Below are 15436 nucleotides of genomic sequence, written 5' to 3' on the forward strand. Positions count from 1 at the left end.
AGGTTACAATGCAGCGAGCTAGCAGAGAACATAGTTCTACGCAGTTCTAGGGGCTTGCGGTCGTTCCACAACGAACGCAAGGTGACAAAGGAGTCACGAGATATAGCCGATCGCTCGTGAATTTAGTCACCGGTGATCGTGTGACGCGGGATTGGCCCTTGGGGCCCCGCTTGGGGTGTCAAGCCGTCTACGGGGTACCAATGATGAGTGCGCGTGTGCGCTTTTCATTTGATCGTCCCGGATATGCAATCTGTGACTCACAGACTGCTGGCTGGACCACCTCGTTGCACAAGGTGTGGGAGCTTGATGCGGGAGAGTGTAAGCCATTATTGTCAAGAATACGAACTAAGAGCGATACGATGAGGCTAAGAGGGTCTTTTTGACTCACACCGATTGCTTTGAGAAGTCCCCCCTTGGATGTCACATCGACTTGAGCCCCGCCGTAACTAGTGTAGTTCCTGGCCTGAAGTTCGCGATAAGACGAGGATTATGCTGCGCATCTCCACTTCCTCCCTTTCTTTCTTTTCTAATCCCCTACGGTGCTACGAGGAATGTTTCATACCACGCAGCTCGCGTCTTTAGCTACGGGCTCGGTCGCCTTCCTCCTGGCGGCCGCCGACAGTCTTCCTGCGCTTAAAAGTATCGCCGATCGCATCTCCTGCAGATCACAGTTGGATGAACCGACATTGGCCAAGACAGTATACCGCGATGAGGACGGTGAGGCCAGCGAGGAATCCCTCCAGGCCTTCTCGGACAAATGGCCGCGAGTCGCCATTGCGCTTTTCTCGGCCACCGGGTTGTTCGTGACTCTGACACTGGCTGTTTGTACGACATTGAAGTATAGCGCTGGCAACGCGATTCTCGACTGGCTGCAGTTCGGGGTTTGGGTATGTAGAGCAAACCAAGGCTTGTGCCTTCCAGACAGGCCAGACAGGGAAATTTGATTAACATGCTTTTTTAAACCAGTTTTTACTCCTCATTCAAGCCATCGCGTTGTTCACCGAACCACGGCCAACCAAGCGATTTACCTTAGGCCAATTCTCGTTTGGAGGCAGCATTATCGCCATCGCCGTTACAGGAGTCCAGATCCGTCTGGCCTGGCTTTCGCAAAATCCCCTTCTTCAAGACCAGATCTGGATTGGCCTTGTTGCCACTCAGTTCTCCAGCGCCCTTCTTCGAGCTTTGTTCAGTGTTCTTCTGCCACGCCGACCAGATGTCTTTCTCAATGGGAGACCAGTCGATCAAGAGCGCACGGTTTCGGCATTTGGCCGCTACACGTTCTCCTGGGCTAGTAGCCTTCTTAAATATGCCGTGAAGAACAGGACATTGAACCTCACCGACCTTCCAGTCCTCCGGTCCGCAAGGCGCGCAGACAATCTTCGTACGAAGTTTGAAGAAGCTTTTGGTTCACGCAAAATTTGGAAAACTCTTGTGATGGTTCACTGGCGTTCTCTGCTACTTCAGCTCGTTCTGACAATTACTATCGGAATCTTGAGTTTCGGCCCGCAGATGGCGCTTTTCAAGATCCTGAGCGTTCTGGAAGCACGCGGAAATGAGACTTGGCAGCCTTGGCAAGCATTGATCTGGGTCCTCGCTTTAGGAGGCCTGATGCTGCTACATTCAACGATTGAAGCCTGGCTGTTATGGTCAGTATGGTCCAAGCTTTTTGTCCCCATTTATGCACAACTCTCGGCCGTTATCTTCGCCAAATCCATGCGTCGCAAGGATGCCAAGTACGTTAAAAAGGCGAAGAATGAAAACGGTACGAAGGCTCCAGCAAAGGATCTGCTGAACCATCACGGCGAGGAAGGTGAGGATGACGAAGAATTCGTGAAAAAGAGCCGACAAAGTATCATCAATTTGGCTGCTGTGGATGCACGACGTGTCTCAGATTTTACATCTTTCACATTTGTCATTCCGTTGGCAATATTCAAGGTTATCCTTGGCTGTCTCTTCCTGATCAAGATTCTGGGATGGCAAAGTGCTTTTGCTGGTCTCGGCGTCTCCGCGCTTGTGCTTCCTTTAAACATGTACGCAGCAAAACGATACACAAACGCCCAAGACAAGCTCATGAAGTTCAGAGATGCCAAAATGGCCATTGTCACAGAGGTGCTTCAGGGTATCCGCCAAATAAAATTCTCAGCTCTAGAAGAGCAATGGCAAAATAAAATTGGAAAGGCGCGAGACACTGAACTCGCCGCTTTGTGGATCTCGTTTCTTTATGATGTCGTGCTCATGGCAATCTGGATTCTCGGCCCCCTTGGTCTTTCTGCAGTTTCATTGACGGTGTACGCCTTGATGCATGGTGGAATATCCGCATCGGTCGCCTTTACAGCAATGTCGGTCTTTGGTGCCCTTGAGATGTCGCTTGCCGTTCTACCCGAGATGATATCGAATGGCCTGGAGGCAAAAGTGAGCGCGGATCGAATCGACGCGTACATGGCATCCGCGGAGAAGATCGTCAACACTGTTCTCTCTGATAATATTGAATTTGAAAACGCGACAGTTGCATGGCCAGCTGAAAATGAGCCGGGTACAGGGGACGACGAAGACCGATTTACTCTACGTGATATGAACCTAAAATTCCCGAATAAGGGATTGAGTGTTGTGTCTGGTCGGACGGGGTCAGGAAAGAGTCTGCTTCTGGCCTCTATCTTGGGGGAATGTGATGTCCTGGAGGGCACACTCAAAGTACCTGTCCCTCCGCCTATCAAGGACCGCTTCGACCACCTGGCGACAGGCGCAAACTGGATTATCGACTCGGCTTTTGCGTATGTCGCGCAGATCCCGTGGATTGAAAATGCTACCATCAAAGACAACATTCTATTCGGCCTACCTTATAACGAAACTCGCTATAAAAAGGTTCTATTTGTGTGTGCATTGACAAAAGACCTCGAGATGCTGCCAGATGGCGAACTAACGGACATCGGCGCCAATGGTGTCAATTTGAGTGGTGGCCAGAAGTGGCGAGTTTCATTTGCCCGAGCATTGTATTCGAGAGCCGGTGTTCTTATCATGGACGACATTTTTAGTGCCTTGGATGCCCACACTGGCCGTCATGTCTACGAGCATGCTTTGACCGGCGAGCTTGGACAGGGGCGAACTCGAATTCTGGTTACACATCATGTCGCCCTCTGCCTTCCTCGGACTGATTATTCCGTGTTGCTGGAGAATGGATGCGTCAGATTCGCGGGTACCATTGACGAGCTCCAAAAGGGGAACCACCTGGAAGATATCTTGCGAGAAGAAAACGCCGCTGAGCAACAAAGTCACATCGCGGGAGAACCGGATGATCTTCTAAATGCCGAGGAGACAAATCTTAAGGTCATCTCGAATAAATCACGCCGGCGGTCGAGCACAGTGCACAACGATACCACCCCTAAAATCGCAGCGCCCAAGAAGTTCGTCGAGGACGAGAAACGAGAAGTGGGATCTATTTCACTCTCGGTTTACAAATCCTATCTGTCAATGGGAGGTGGTTTGCCCTTTTGGCTAGTGACAGTTCTAATATATCTCATATTTTCCACCTTGATGATTGGGCGGGTAAGTCTAATTTTATTCAGATTTCCTATCCTCACCTTCTAACAAGTTCTCAATAGGCCTGGTGGGTGAATATCTGGACAAGCTCATCCTCCAGCACCCAGTCGCATCCAGAACAGCTCCAAACTTTGTTTGTGCAGACAGTTGAGCGATCTATTCCCGAAACACAAGACCAGGATCTCGCGATGTACCTTGGTGTCTATATCGGTATATCCGTTATTTCCTGCATCATCGGAACTGCGCGGTTCTATATCGTTCTGTCGGCAAGCGTGCGCGCATCCAGGAACCTCTTCAGCCGCTTGACATACGCCGTGCTTCGCGCTCCTCTGCGATGGCTGGATACCGTTCCCCTTGGCCGAATCCTTAACAGATTCACGGCAGACTTCCATATGATCGACTCGCGCATCGGGTACGACCTTGCATTCTTTGTTTCTCAGGCCCTCCAGGTCTGCAGTATCATGGTGGCAGGCATCCTCGTTTCTCCACTGGCGATTGTCTTTGCGTTAATCCTGGTTATCATTTGTCTCAAGCTATCTTTGACCTACCTGGCGGGTGCGCGCGAAATAAAACGTCTGGAGAGCACCGCCAAGAGTCCTATATTCGAGCAGTTCGGATCCAGCTTGGCTGGTTTGATTACGATCCGAGCCTTTACCAAGAGCGAAGCGTTTATCGAGATAATATACGGCAAGATCAATGCCCACGCCCAGGCCTGGTGGACTATGTGGCTGCTCAACCGCTGGCTAGGTATCCGTATGAACCTTGTCGCGGCGATCTTTACGACACTTACAGCGTCGCTCGTCGTCTTCATGCCCGGTATCTCAGCTTCACTGGCAGGCTTCGCCCTCAGCTTTGCCCTTCAGTGCAACACCACTATCGCATTGGCGCTGCGCCAGTACGCCAACGTCGAGCTCAATATGAATGCCACGGAGCGTGTCATTGAGTATTCCAAGATTGAGCTCGAGAACCAAGGCGGGGCTGATGCCCCTGCTGCTTGGCCTACGGAGGGTCGTCTGGAGGTCAGTGATCTGGTTGTGGGATACGCACCGGATCTTCCTCCAGTGCTGAAGGGCCTCAGCTTCAGCGTCGAGCAGAACCAGCGAGTCGGGGTGGTGGGACGAACTGGCGCGGGCAAATCATCTTTGACTCTTGCACTGTTCCGATTCCTAGAAGCTCGTCAAGGTCAAATTTTGGTCGACGGCTTGGACGTATCCAAGATCAAACTGCATGACTTGCGTAGTCGGCTAGCGATTATCCCGCAAGATCCCGTTCTGTTTTCCGGCACTGTGCGATCGAACCTGGATCCGTTCGAGCATTACACAGATACCGAGCTGAATGATGCGCTGACACGAGTGCATTTGACGAGTGCAGCTGAGGATGATGAGGCAACTCTCACTTCACAGACCGCTACACCAAGACAGGGTAACGGCACAGCGACGCCCGACACGGCCACGATGCAGCAAGCCAACACGAACATCTTCTCGTCCCTGGCAGCGCCCATATCCGAGGGTGGTCTCAACCTCTCTCAGGGTCAACGCCAACTCCTTTGCCTTGCTCGTGCCATTGTCACCCGGCCCAAGATCATGGTTCTGGATGAGGCAACATCTGCTGTGGACATGGAGACTGATACGCTGATCCAGCGGTCCATTCGTGCCGAGTTTGGCCGTAATGCAACCACGCTGCTTGTTATTGCCCACCGCCTCAGCACCATTGCTGACTTCGACCGCATCTTGGTGATGGATGCCGGCAAGGCGGTTGAGTTTGGAGAACCGAAGGATCTGATGAGCATCAAGGACGGTGTGTTCAAGAATCTGGTCGACAACAGCGGCGAAAAGGCCATGGTGGAAAACATGATTTTCGGAGAGGAGTGACCAAGTGGTGTCGACTCTATTCTTTTCGTCGTTTAGGATTATGCTGGTTATATATCTTAGATTATGCAGATTGTGAAGAGTATAAAATATCCATTCATACACGAAAAACTATCTGACTAGTATAATACCAGTGCGGTAAAGCAAGTCTGGGAGAGTAAAGAGGAGAGGCTCATGTCATAAAATAAAGGACGTCAAGGCTAACAAATGACTGAGAACCCTGTAACGATCCATCCAAGACCGAACTCCTCTTCCATGATTCAATTATTTTACCACGGCCCAGCCAGTGGTAAACACCTTCAAGTCTCAAAAAAGGGTCAGAGATGCCTTATCGCGTCCGTTAAGTAAACAAGGTTGGTGTGCCGAACGCCGTTATCACCCTCCCTCCGTCCCGAGTCGAGCAGCCCTTGAGCTCTCCGAAGAAAGAGAGCCACTCGTCCCAGAGAGGAGAGATAGATATCATATAGTACACGCTAGGCTTTCATCATCTGGGGAGTAGTCAGTATGGCATTCAAATCAATAAACCTCATCTCAGGGAGGTGTGGTACTCACAAGTAAAAACTTGGAAGGATGAAGAAGAAAGGAAAAAAATGCGGTTGGCCGCGCGCTAGTTAAACACCCGCGCTAGGCTGCTTTTGGAAGGCGGAGACTTGACTTTCTGCCGCCTGCGGTCGAGATCGCGGCACCGGATGATCTTCTTCGATTGATAGCGACGCAATATGCTTGGTGCAGGTGTGCGGCTGCCATTGAGGCTTCGCTCTGGTTATTCTCTTGCACATATTTTACGCCGCCAGTCATTAACGCCATGGTCGGGGCAAGGTCTTGCCTCGCGGAGCTTCCATCGCCCGGTTTGTCTCCGCGATCATCATGCTCCGACTGAGCTTCCGAGCTTCCTGGAAGCATACAAACAAGCCGGTATGTGAGCATTTTCTCGCAATTGTAGCTTATCCCTTATCCCGGGGCCGCAGTAACTAACGTAGCTGTCATTATTCAGTGGAATTCCCTCCTGCTACCCATGACTTCGAAACCTTCCTCGTACAGGCCGAGCCTAACATGCAAGTCGTCCTGCACGGCTACCTGGGCCAGCGGGCCGATCTGTCTAAGAAGCTGTCTTTCGTACGCCTGACAGATCCGACTATGAAACATAGCCTGCAGGTGGTCGCCTTCGGCAAGAACGACGCCTCCGAGAAGCTCAAATCTCTCAACCCACACAGTCCCGTCGCCGTACGCGGCACAGTTCAAAAGAAGAAGAGCAAGGCCTCCGATGCCGGAGAAAAGCCTGCTGAAGATACGTGGGAGCTTGCGCTGGAGGACGTACATCCGTTGAATGACTTCCCTAAGGATATAATCATGACACCGGAGACCGTGTTTGCACCAGAGCATCGTTACCTCCAGCTCCGCTCGGATGCAGAGCTACGAGAAGCTTTGCGATTCCGGGCCGAGGTGCGCAATGAATGCAAGAAAGAACTGGAGCATTGCCAGCCACCATTTGTCGAGATTGAGACCCCGCTCCTGTTCAAGTCTACACCGGAAGGCGCACGCGAGTTCCTGGTGCCAACACGCCGCGCAGGACTTGCATATGCCTTGCCTCAAAGCCCACAGCAGTATAAACAAATTCTGATGGCCAGTGGTGTGCCCAGGTACTATCAATTTGCCCGTTGCTTCCGCGATGAGGATCTCCGGGCGGATCGGCAGCCGGAGTTTACCCAGCTGGATCTGGAGATGTCCTTTGCAACTGGTGAAGATGTGATGCGTACTATTGAGGGTGTTGTTCGACGGCTCTGGTCGACCTTGATGAAGAATCCGGCGCCTGAAGGCCCATTCCGCAGAATGTCATACCAGGAGGTCATGACCAAGTACGGTTCCGACAAGCCGGATACTAGATATGGTCTGGAGCTTATGCGTCTTGACCACTTGCTCCCCGTCGACCTGGTCATGAAGATTTCACCGCTACAAAATCCAATTGTTGAGGCTTTCAAGCTTGAAAGCCAGGACAACGACCCTGCCGAGACGCTCAAGTTCATCTCGCAGTTCCTCGACTCTCCGGCGGGTGCTCCATTCAACAATAACCCCCATGGTGGTCCGGGTGTCTTTGTTTACAATGGTAAGCAGCCACTTTGCGGTCTCCAACCCTTCGGCTTCGAAGCCGCCGAGCAGATCGAGGAACTTCTCGACCCAGATCACGGCGACTTGATCATCATCCAAGCCCGCCCCCGTGCCCCCTTCTCTGGCGGCTCAACACCAGTCGGTGACCTGCGCCGTTCCATTCACGCTCATGCAGTGTCAACGGGATTCTCGCCCGCCCCTACAGGCTTCGACTTCATGTGGGTCGTCGACTTCCCACTCTTCTCACCTTCTTCCGATTCCGAACCAGGCCAAGGCGGCGCTGCCGGCTTCTCATCCACACACCACCCTTTCACAGCTCCCAAGACTGCCGCAGACGTGGACTTGCTCCTCACAGATCCCACGCAAGTCGTCGCCGACCACTACGACCTCGTCGTGAACGGCGTCGAGCTCGGCGGCGGTAGTCGGCGTATTCATGATGCCGCCGTGCAGGAATTTATTCTCCGGGATATCCTCCAAATGAAGCCCGAGCGTCTGGTTGACTTTGAGCACCTCCTTGATGCTCTGCGCGCCGGCTGTCCGCCGCACGCTGGCTTGGCGCTGGGTTTCGATCGCCTTGTCGCGGTAATGCTGGGCAAGGAATCCGTTCGCGATGTTATCGCTTTCCCAAAGACCGGGAAGGGTGGTGACGATGCTATGGTTCGTGCGCCGAGCCCTATGACTGAGGAGGTGCTGCAGACATATCATTTGCAGTTGCGAGAGTAGGCATATCGAAGGCTACTGTTCAGTTGCCGCCTTGTATCATCCATGTACTATAGATCTAGATACCCGGTCACAGTCTCCCATCGATGTACATTGATTCCGTATAGCGTCCCCCCCCCATTGCGTAACAGCTTCGGTGGTTATTAGACAACAGCTCATTATCGCCGGGTAAAATAGTGTACCAAACGCAAAACAGGTATTTTTACCAGGATCACCTTCTACCCCTCATTCCAGATTCCCCCGCTTAGCCCTGAGCGTCAGATAATAGAAATAGCCTACGCTTATCAATTAGCGATTCTCACCTTCTCAGCAAACCTTCAGATATTATCTGATCAAGCTACACCTGTATTCGAAGGGTTTCCTGGAAAACTATAGCCTGAAAATCAACATGCCTTCTAATAACCGGCCGCTCCTCCCAGTGCAGAATTCCATGACATCGTATTGGATGAAGGACCCCCATCGTCTGGCATCTTATCGCACTTCCAGTACGGTCCCAGAACAATGCGATATAGCTGTTATTGGCACTGGAATGTCTGGAGTAGCGACAGCCTACCACATACTATCAGATCCACATATTGGATCAGAAAAGCCTAGCGTTGTTCTTCTCGAGGCACGTCAGGCTTGTTCCGGAGCAACCGGTCGGAATGGTGAGTCTGAGATAGCCGTGCAGAGTGCTCCCTGTCATAGACGCTGACGCTTGCTTCAAAGGTGGCCATACCAAGCTCTCAATACCCATCATTCAGCGGACGGCGGAAACTCATGGCCCCGAAGCTGCAGTGCAAATGGTTCGACACCATTTGGATCAACTGGCTGCTCTCAAAGAAGTAGTTGACAAAGAGGGCATTGACTGTGATTTGCGTGTGACTCGTTCCTTTGATATCTTCTTTGATGAAAAGCATGCTCAGAAAATGGAAGAATTTCTTTCTCGTGAGGAAGCAAGGGGAACGCCTTGGACACAAGAGGTACAGTGGATTGAAAAGGCCCAGTCAGACAAGGTAAGTTCCTTCTGACTCCTTGATCAATGATTGAATCAACTAGTATTGACAGATCTCCTTAGATCACCGGTGTCCGAAATACCAAAGGTGCCCTATGCGTCCCTGCAGTCTCACTGTGGCCGTATAAACTCTTCACTGAGTTGCTTTCAAAGGTCTTGGAGCTTGGCGGCCAACTCTATACAGAGACTTGCGTTACAGAAGTGAAAGAAGATGCTGGTCAAGCGACTCTGACAACTTCGAGGGGAACTTTGATAGCCAAGAAGACCATTTTCGCAACTAACGCTTACACCGCGGCTCTCCTCCCTCAATACGAATCCATCATCACCCCCCTTAAAGGCCAGAACTCTCACCTTTCTCCAGCACCATCTTTCACTCCTCCTAACCCCCTTGCGAACACATATAACCTTCATTTCGATTCGCACTATGCGGACTACTTGGTTCCAAGACCGGACGGGACAATCATCCTCGGTGGTGCAAAGTGGACATACGAACACGATCGTAAGATATGGTGGAATAATGTCGACGATACCACCTTGATCAATGATGCCACTACTGAGCACTTTGACTCAGTCATAGCTGACCATTTTTCTGGCTGGGAGAATGCCCGTGCTCATCATGATATGGTCTGGACCGGAAGTAAGTTTTCGAACAACTTTGCAGGTTGCTATACTTATACAATATGCCATACAGTCATGGCATCTACGCCAGATGTATTACCCCATGTGGGAAGGGTACCTGGCTCAAAGAATCAGTGGGTATTGGCGGGCTTCAATGGTGCCGGGATGACTCAGATCTTTACGATGACTCAAGCAATTGCGAGGATGGTTACAAGAGGCGCAGAGTACGATGATACAGGTCTGCCGGGGATGTTTAAAACGACGGACGCTCGATTGGCTGTCAGGCATCAGGTTTAGACCCCTACAGCTACCTAGTGACCTGGGGACTGTGCGAACCATGCTCGTCCACTAGAGAGTGAGATCCACTAGAGAGAAAGCTCCCAAGGGAGTATGAAAAAAGGGTTGATTCATGAAACTAGCGTCATGGATGGCATATAAAAGACACCAAGCGTTACATATTCCCCAATTACATTAGGTACTGGAATGCGATTTCCTTACTCCCGCTAATATTATATCCATTCAATGTATGGCACTTGCTTCAAACAATGAGGAGCTCATACATTTTGCTATCCTTATTTCTATAAAATTACCGGTGTAGTTACCGTCCATAGATACAAGTCGCATGTGTTTTTGATATTTATTTGTCTTGTCCAAATATCTCTAGACCTTTATTTCCGGTATACGTTCATCAAACGATGGCGCCTTCGCTGTTGTTTCCAACTTGGCTGACTCATCCAACATTCGGCTTCAACCGTAGATCTTCTGCTGGTCCTTTAGCAGGCCACGTTGAGTCCAAAACATCAACCCGGGGCAAGATGAGGCCTCCAAAAGCCACCCGACCGCTCAAAATACCATATATTGACGGGATGTCTTTACAACTAGACTAGCAAGCCGTGTTGGTCACGTAGAGTAATTGTTGCCTAGACTTAGGGTTTATCTAACTAGCTCCATCATAAATTACATCTCAATGGCAAGGTGTTCTCGAATAATACGAATAATTTCCCAGTGACATGCCTTCCTCCACGCTTTCAGAACCAGCCGGAGAGCCCGAGTTCTTCTTCCGATCTCTGAATCCCACAGGGACCGAAACAATTTTATTGATCCACGGCGCATTTGGCAGCAGCAAAGAATGGGACGACGTGGTACCCCCGCTCATTAAAAATGGCTACCACGTTCTCATCCCGGACCTTCCTGCACACGGGCAATCCGTAGCGATCCAGCCTTTCAAAGTCGCCTACGCGGCCCAGTTGATCTTGGAGCTAGTCACCAAGTATGCCCAAAATGGCCGTGCACACATCGTGGGCTTGAGTCTAGGCGCACACATTGCCGCCTACATGGCCGAATACGGAAGCCCCGACCAGGTACTGTCGGTCATCGCGTCGGGATATAATTATTTCCAACCACCCCAGCTCACGGTACCGCTTTTTGCACCACCACTTTTCTTCCTGCACCATTTGACCATGGCCGTTACGAATCCGCGGGCGGAGATCGCGGCTCTGCAGAAAGGCGAAACATCCTATGGGCTAATTGAGGAGGTGACGAGAACGATCGTTCAGCCGCGGGAAATTGGGGACATCCATGTGCGCCTTTTGGCAGTCGCGAGCGCATCAAAGGACACTTGGCTGGCAAGGGATCGTCTCGGGAGCTCGAAAACTCTATTTGAAGCCGTCATTGGTGGACATGAGAATGGAAGTCGCGCTGTGATGCACCGTGGCATCAGACATAACTGGCATGCAGAAGAACCGGCGCTGTTTGGGGCGTTGGTACTTGCGTGGGTTAGGGGCGAGCCGTTGGATAGTAATTTTGAGGACATTGAATAGAAATTATGTGGAGGAATCTTAAGATTCAGACTCGCAGCGTAAGGCCTTCGAGGTATAATTGGACTACAGAACTCTCTTTTCTTGTTTAAACCACATCAATTCACCATTGAAGGCAGACTTCGAATTTTGGCCAGGGTCCCCAAGGTTCTTTTCTTAGTACATTACACTAAGACAATTCCCATCATGTTTAGAAAATCGATTCACGCCTGTTCCTCTCATCCAGTGATTCAGATCTACAGAACGCTAATTCAAGCTCAAATGTCAGAAGAAGACCTTCCCAGGGATAAACAACCTACTATCACCAGGTATATGCAGGTGAATGGCATTGCTGCCGCTTGTTGTTGTTAGATTTGTCGGAATGTTGAGGGGAGTATGCTCCAATTGAGCTTGAGGACGAGCTTATCAGATCCTTCATGAGAGCCACATTCGCTGTGCAAGCCAGCTTGCGTGTCAAAACTGGTAGATATTTCAGCAAAGTTACAAGTGATTGTACTTCATTAGCGGCTAGTTCGGGCCACATATGAGTATGAGGATTGAAGTCAAGCGGACTGGCATAGAAATAGCACGTGGCCATATGTGGGTCTTGTGTTACCTGATTCGGACGCGCTAAGCATAATATTGACTTCCAAATGCAGTATAGCTCAATATATACGTCTCTGATTGGCACGATTCTTTTCCAAATTAAAGACTGTGGGAGGAGACAACGAAGGAGTTCAGCTAGTTTGATGTGGATATCATCCTCGAGTCCCTGCAGGGATCATACAATGGGTTTCCTTTGTCACGGAATCTCATCTGGCCAGTCTGACTACGTGTGGATGAATATTGTGGATTATTGTCTTGGAAAAGTCTTGGAAGAGGTCTTTGATTTACATATTGAAAGATATCTTGAGATGATCGATAAATCGCCCGTTATGGACATTGTTATACAAGAAAGAAAATAAGCAGACAACGCCACTCCCAACCGCTGTATGATCGAAGAAAAGAAATCCAAAATAGGCACTGAAAAGGAGATATCGGACCTCTCATGCAGTCGAGAGGGTACTAGCCTTGGTTTTGCTAGTCTGTGTGGGACTCTCGACCACAGCTTCGTCCTCATCCTCATAATACAAATACTCGTCATCATCTTCCTCTGGTTGTCCGAAGGCATTTCTCCATACGCCATCCCACAGGCCCTTCTTGGTGACAAGACCACCAACTAGCAGGATAGGAAGCTGCCAGATACTAGCCCAGAAGAGACCGCGAGCACTTCCTTGGGCACCCTGGTGTTGCCAGAAGCGGTATGCCTCGCGGACAAGCCAGCCATTGGCGACTGTGCTTCCAACAAGGAATCCGTGACCGACGACACCGACCCACCAGAGACCAATGGAGATGGGGAACATGAGCACGGAGTAGCGGAGGGCGACGCGGGCATTTCGGGCCGGGTTCACCCAGCAGAGCATTCGGTAGCCGGCTTGCCTATAATCGTCTCGGATGAGGTGGGAGAGGGCGTTGAAGTGTGGGAATTGCCAGGCAAATAAGATACCACCCAGCAGCCATCCACCAATGCTGTCTTCACTGAACAGCATATCGCGCCATGTATCATGGCCAGTTGTCGCTGTTTGTCCTGCCGCTGCGACCCAGCCCATCAACGGTGGGATACCACCGACAATTGCACCGACCCAAGTATTGATCACGGAGATCCGCTTCAGTGGTGTATATACAAAGGCATAGAGAACGATGTTCGCGGCGGAGAGTGCGGTAGTCGTCGGGTTGGTGCCAATGTACAGCAGACCTAGACCGACGGCAGCGGTGCCGATGGCGAAGAGCAGTGCCCCACGACGCGAGACCAGCCCGCGGACGAGAGGACGATTCCGGGTTCGAGTCATCAATGCGTCGTATTTTGGTTCGAGCATCATGTTCAGCGTGTTGGCACTGCAGCACGACAAGAACGTTCCCGTGGTCAAGTATATGAAGGTCAAGGTCGAAGTCGAGAGGGTCGGGAGTGGGGTCATGGCCGGGTCAAGTGTAAGCAGAGATGAGATCGGGTACATTCCGTACGCAGATGTAGTCGTAAGGAGAATGAGGAAAGAGAGACGCGGTTTCGTCAAAGCGAAGTACGCGGCGAACTTGCGGCGGAGCGAAGTCGTGGGCTGAGCGGATGAAAAGGCCGACAATTGCGCTGAGGCATCGGGCGGCATGGCTGCCTCTGCTGTGCCATTTTCTGAGCCTAATTCCTTCAAGCGCTTCCTCCGGCGATGTGGCAATACATTCTGCGCTGCCTCTGTTGCAATTGTTCCAGGCGATGCTGCTTTGCTTGAGCTGCCCGGGTTTATTGAGGTTTCGCTTGCGGGTTGGGAGATGGAGGCATTGGACGGGGTATCGGAATTTGAGGAAGCAAAGGACGAAAGAAATCCTCCCTTCAATCCGGTAGCATCGTAGATTCGATTAGGAGAGAAGTATGACTTGTGAAAGGCCGAGGCAGGCTGGTTGGCCGCGATGCCGGTTCGACGGTTCGTTGACGAAAGAAACCCTCGTATTGAGGATGGGGGGTAGACTCGCGATCGCACCAAACATTTCGAACATAGGAGCGCCTCTCGCGGCGGCCCAGGCCTCAAGATGGCGGACCGGAGAGGGATCATGGCGCGTGGGTCGTCTCTCTCTCTCTCTCTCTCTCAAGAATGAAAAATGGAAGAAGGGAACTTTCCCCGGCGGCGCGGGACGGACCAAACCCGCACTTTACGTGGAATGTCAACATCGACCACACCCACTTGTTCCTCTTGACATCCACCCCCACAAGTCATCATGGACGTCATTCAGAAAACCGTTCTGGATCCTCTCCAGCCCTACCTCAAACCCATCGTCGAGGCCATCCCTGAACCTGTCCATGACGCGGTCATCTCGTTGATCGGCGAAACCTGCCACAGCGCGTTGTTGCTCGACCTCAGTCTCACCAAGGACGCCGCATGCACTTCCCTGGCCATCTCCAAGGCCCTGGGCATCGCCATCGTCGGCGCCAGTGCCGTCGTCAAGGTCCCCCAGATTCTGAAGCTCATCAACTCGCGTTCGTCCGCTGGGGTTTCCTTCGTGTCCTACGCCCTTGAAACCGCCAGCTTGCTCATCACCCTCTCGTACGGCGTGCGCAACCAATTCCCCTTCAGCACCTATGGCGAATCGGCCCTCATTGCCGTGCAGGATATTGCGGTCGGTGTTCTCGTCCTGAATTTCGCCGGCAAGCCTGCCGCGGCCGCTGCTTTCATCGCTGTTGTTGCCGCTAGCGTGTATGCACTTCTCTTCGACCAGACCCTCGTCGATGCGCAGACCATGTCCTATCTGCAGGCTGGTGCTGGCGCTTTGGGTATTGCCAGCAAGGTGCCCCAGATTTATGCTATTTGGAGCCAGGGTGGGACTGGACAGCTGAGCGCTTTCGCGGTATGTACCCACTTTCAGACTAAATTTAAATGCGTAGCTAACTTTGGTTTCTTTTAGGTCTTCAACTATCTCGTCGGATCCCTATCTCGCATCTTCACTACTCTCCAAGAAGTCGACGACAAGCTCATTCTCTACGGATTCATCGCCGGCTTCTCTCTTAATGTCGTCCTTGCTGCGCAGATGCTGTACTACTGGAACAGCCCCGATCAGTCGAAGCTGAAGTCGAAGAAATCTGCCGGCAAACAGAAGGCTGTCGAGCAGAGCCCTATGGGCCAAAGCACCGGTGCGTCGCCCAAACCGGGTTCAAAGGCGCCTACTACTCGACGACGGGGTTAGAGGGTATATATTTGGTTGAATGCGCTTTA

At 51.5% G+C, this 15436-nt stretch overlaps 6 protein-coding genes across 6 annotated transcripts; 5 read left to right on the forward strand and 1 right to left on the reverse strand.

The window, feature by feature from the left end:
• Positions 1 to 551: 551 nt before the first annotated feature.
• On the forward strand, positions 552 to 5408 carry N7498_006559 (uncharacterized protein; the record flags this gene model as incomplete). The annotated part of the gene is made up of 3 exons (XM_058453621.1): positions 552 to 887; positions 967 to 3543; positions 3600 to 5408. 3 exons carry the CDS (start codon positions 552 to 554, stop codon positions 5406 to 5408), a joined length of 4722 nt encoding a protein of 1573 aa, XP_058307812.1.
• Positions 5409 to 6124: 716 nt separating this feature from the next.
• On the forward strand, positions 6125 to 8234 carry N7498_006560 (aspartate--tRNA ligase MSD1; the record flags this gene model as incomplete). The annotated part of the gene is made up of 2 exons (XM_058453622.1): positions 6125 to 6320; positions 6400 to 8234. 2 exons carry the CDS (start codon positions 6125 to 6127, stop codon positions 8232 to 8234), a joined length of 2031 nt encoding a protein of 676 aa, XP_058307813.1.
• Positions 8235 to 8619: 385 nt separating this feature from the next.
• On the forward strand, positions 8620 to 10140 carry N7498_006561 (NAD(P)/FAD-dependent oxidoreductase; the record flags this gene model as incomplete). Its single annotated transcript, XM_058453623.1, has 4 exons — positions 8620 to 8878; positions 8940 to 9226; positions 9289 to 9862; positions 9917 to 10140. The coding sequence occupies 4 exons, from the start codon at positions 8620 to 8622 to the stop codon at positions 10138 to 10140; spliced, it is 1344 nt and encodes a 447-aa protein (XP_058307814.1).
• Positions 10141 to 10853: 713 nt separating this feature from the next.
• On the forward strand, positions 10854 to 11663 carry N7498_006562 (alpha/beta fold hydrolase; the record flags this gene model as incomplete). Its single annotated transcript, XM_058453624.1, has 1 exon — positions 10854 to 11663. The coding sequence occupies one exon, from the start codon at positions 10854 to 10856 to the stop codon at positions 11661 to 11663; it is 810 nt and encodes a 269-aa protein (XP_058307815.1).
• A 1022-nt stretch (positions 11664 to 12685) lies between these two features.
• Positions 12686 to 14281, reverse strand: cox10 (protoheme IX farnesyltransferase; the record flags this gene model as incomplete). Its single annotated transcript, XM_058453625.1, has 1 exon — positions 12686 to 14281. The coding sequence occupies one exon, from the start codon at positions 14279 to 14281 to the stop codon at positions 12686 to 12688; it is 1596 nt and encodes a 531-aa protein (XP_058307816.1).
• Positions 14282 to 14444: 163 nt separating this feature from the next.
• On the forward strand, positions 14445 to 15407 carry N7498_006564 (putative monosaccharide-P-dolichol utilization protein; the record flags this gene model as incomplete). The annotated part of the gene is made up of 2 exons (XM_058453626.1): positions 14445 to 15071; positions 15129 to 15407. 2 exons carry the CDS (start codon positions 14445 to 14447, stop codon positions 15405 to 15407), a joined length of 906 nt encoding a protein of 301 aa, XP_058307817.1.
• Between the last annotated feature and the right edge of the window lie 29 nt (positions 15408 to 15436).

Source organism: Penicillium cinerascens (genome assembly GCF_028974065.1).
Source record: "Penicillium cinerascens strain IBT 15544 chromosome Unknown contig_6_segment0_segment0, whole genome shotgun sequence".
NCBI lineage: Eukaryota > Fungi > Ascomycota > Eurotiomycetes > Eurotiales > Aspergillaceae > Penicillium > Penicillium cinerascens.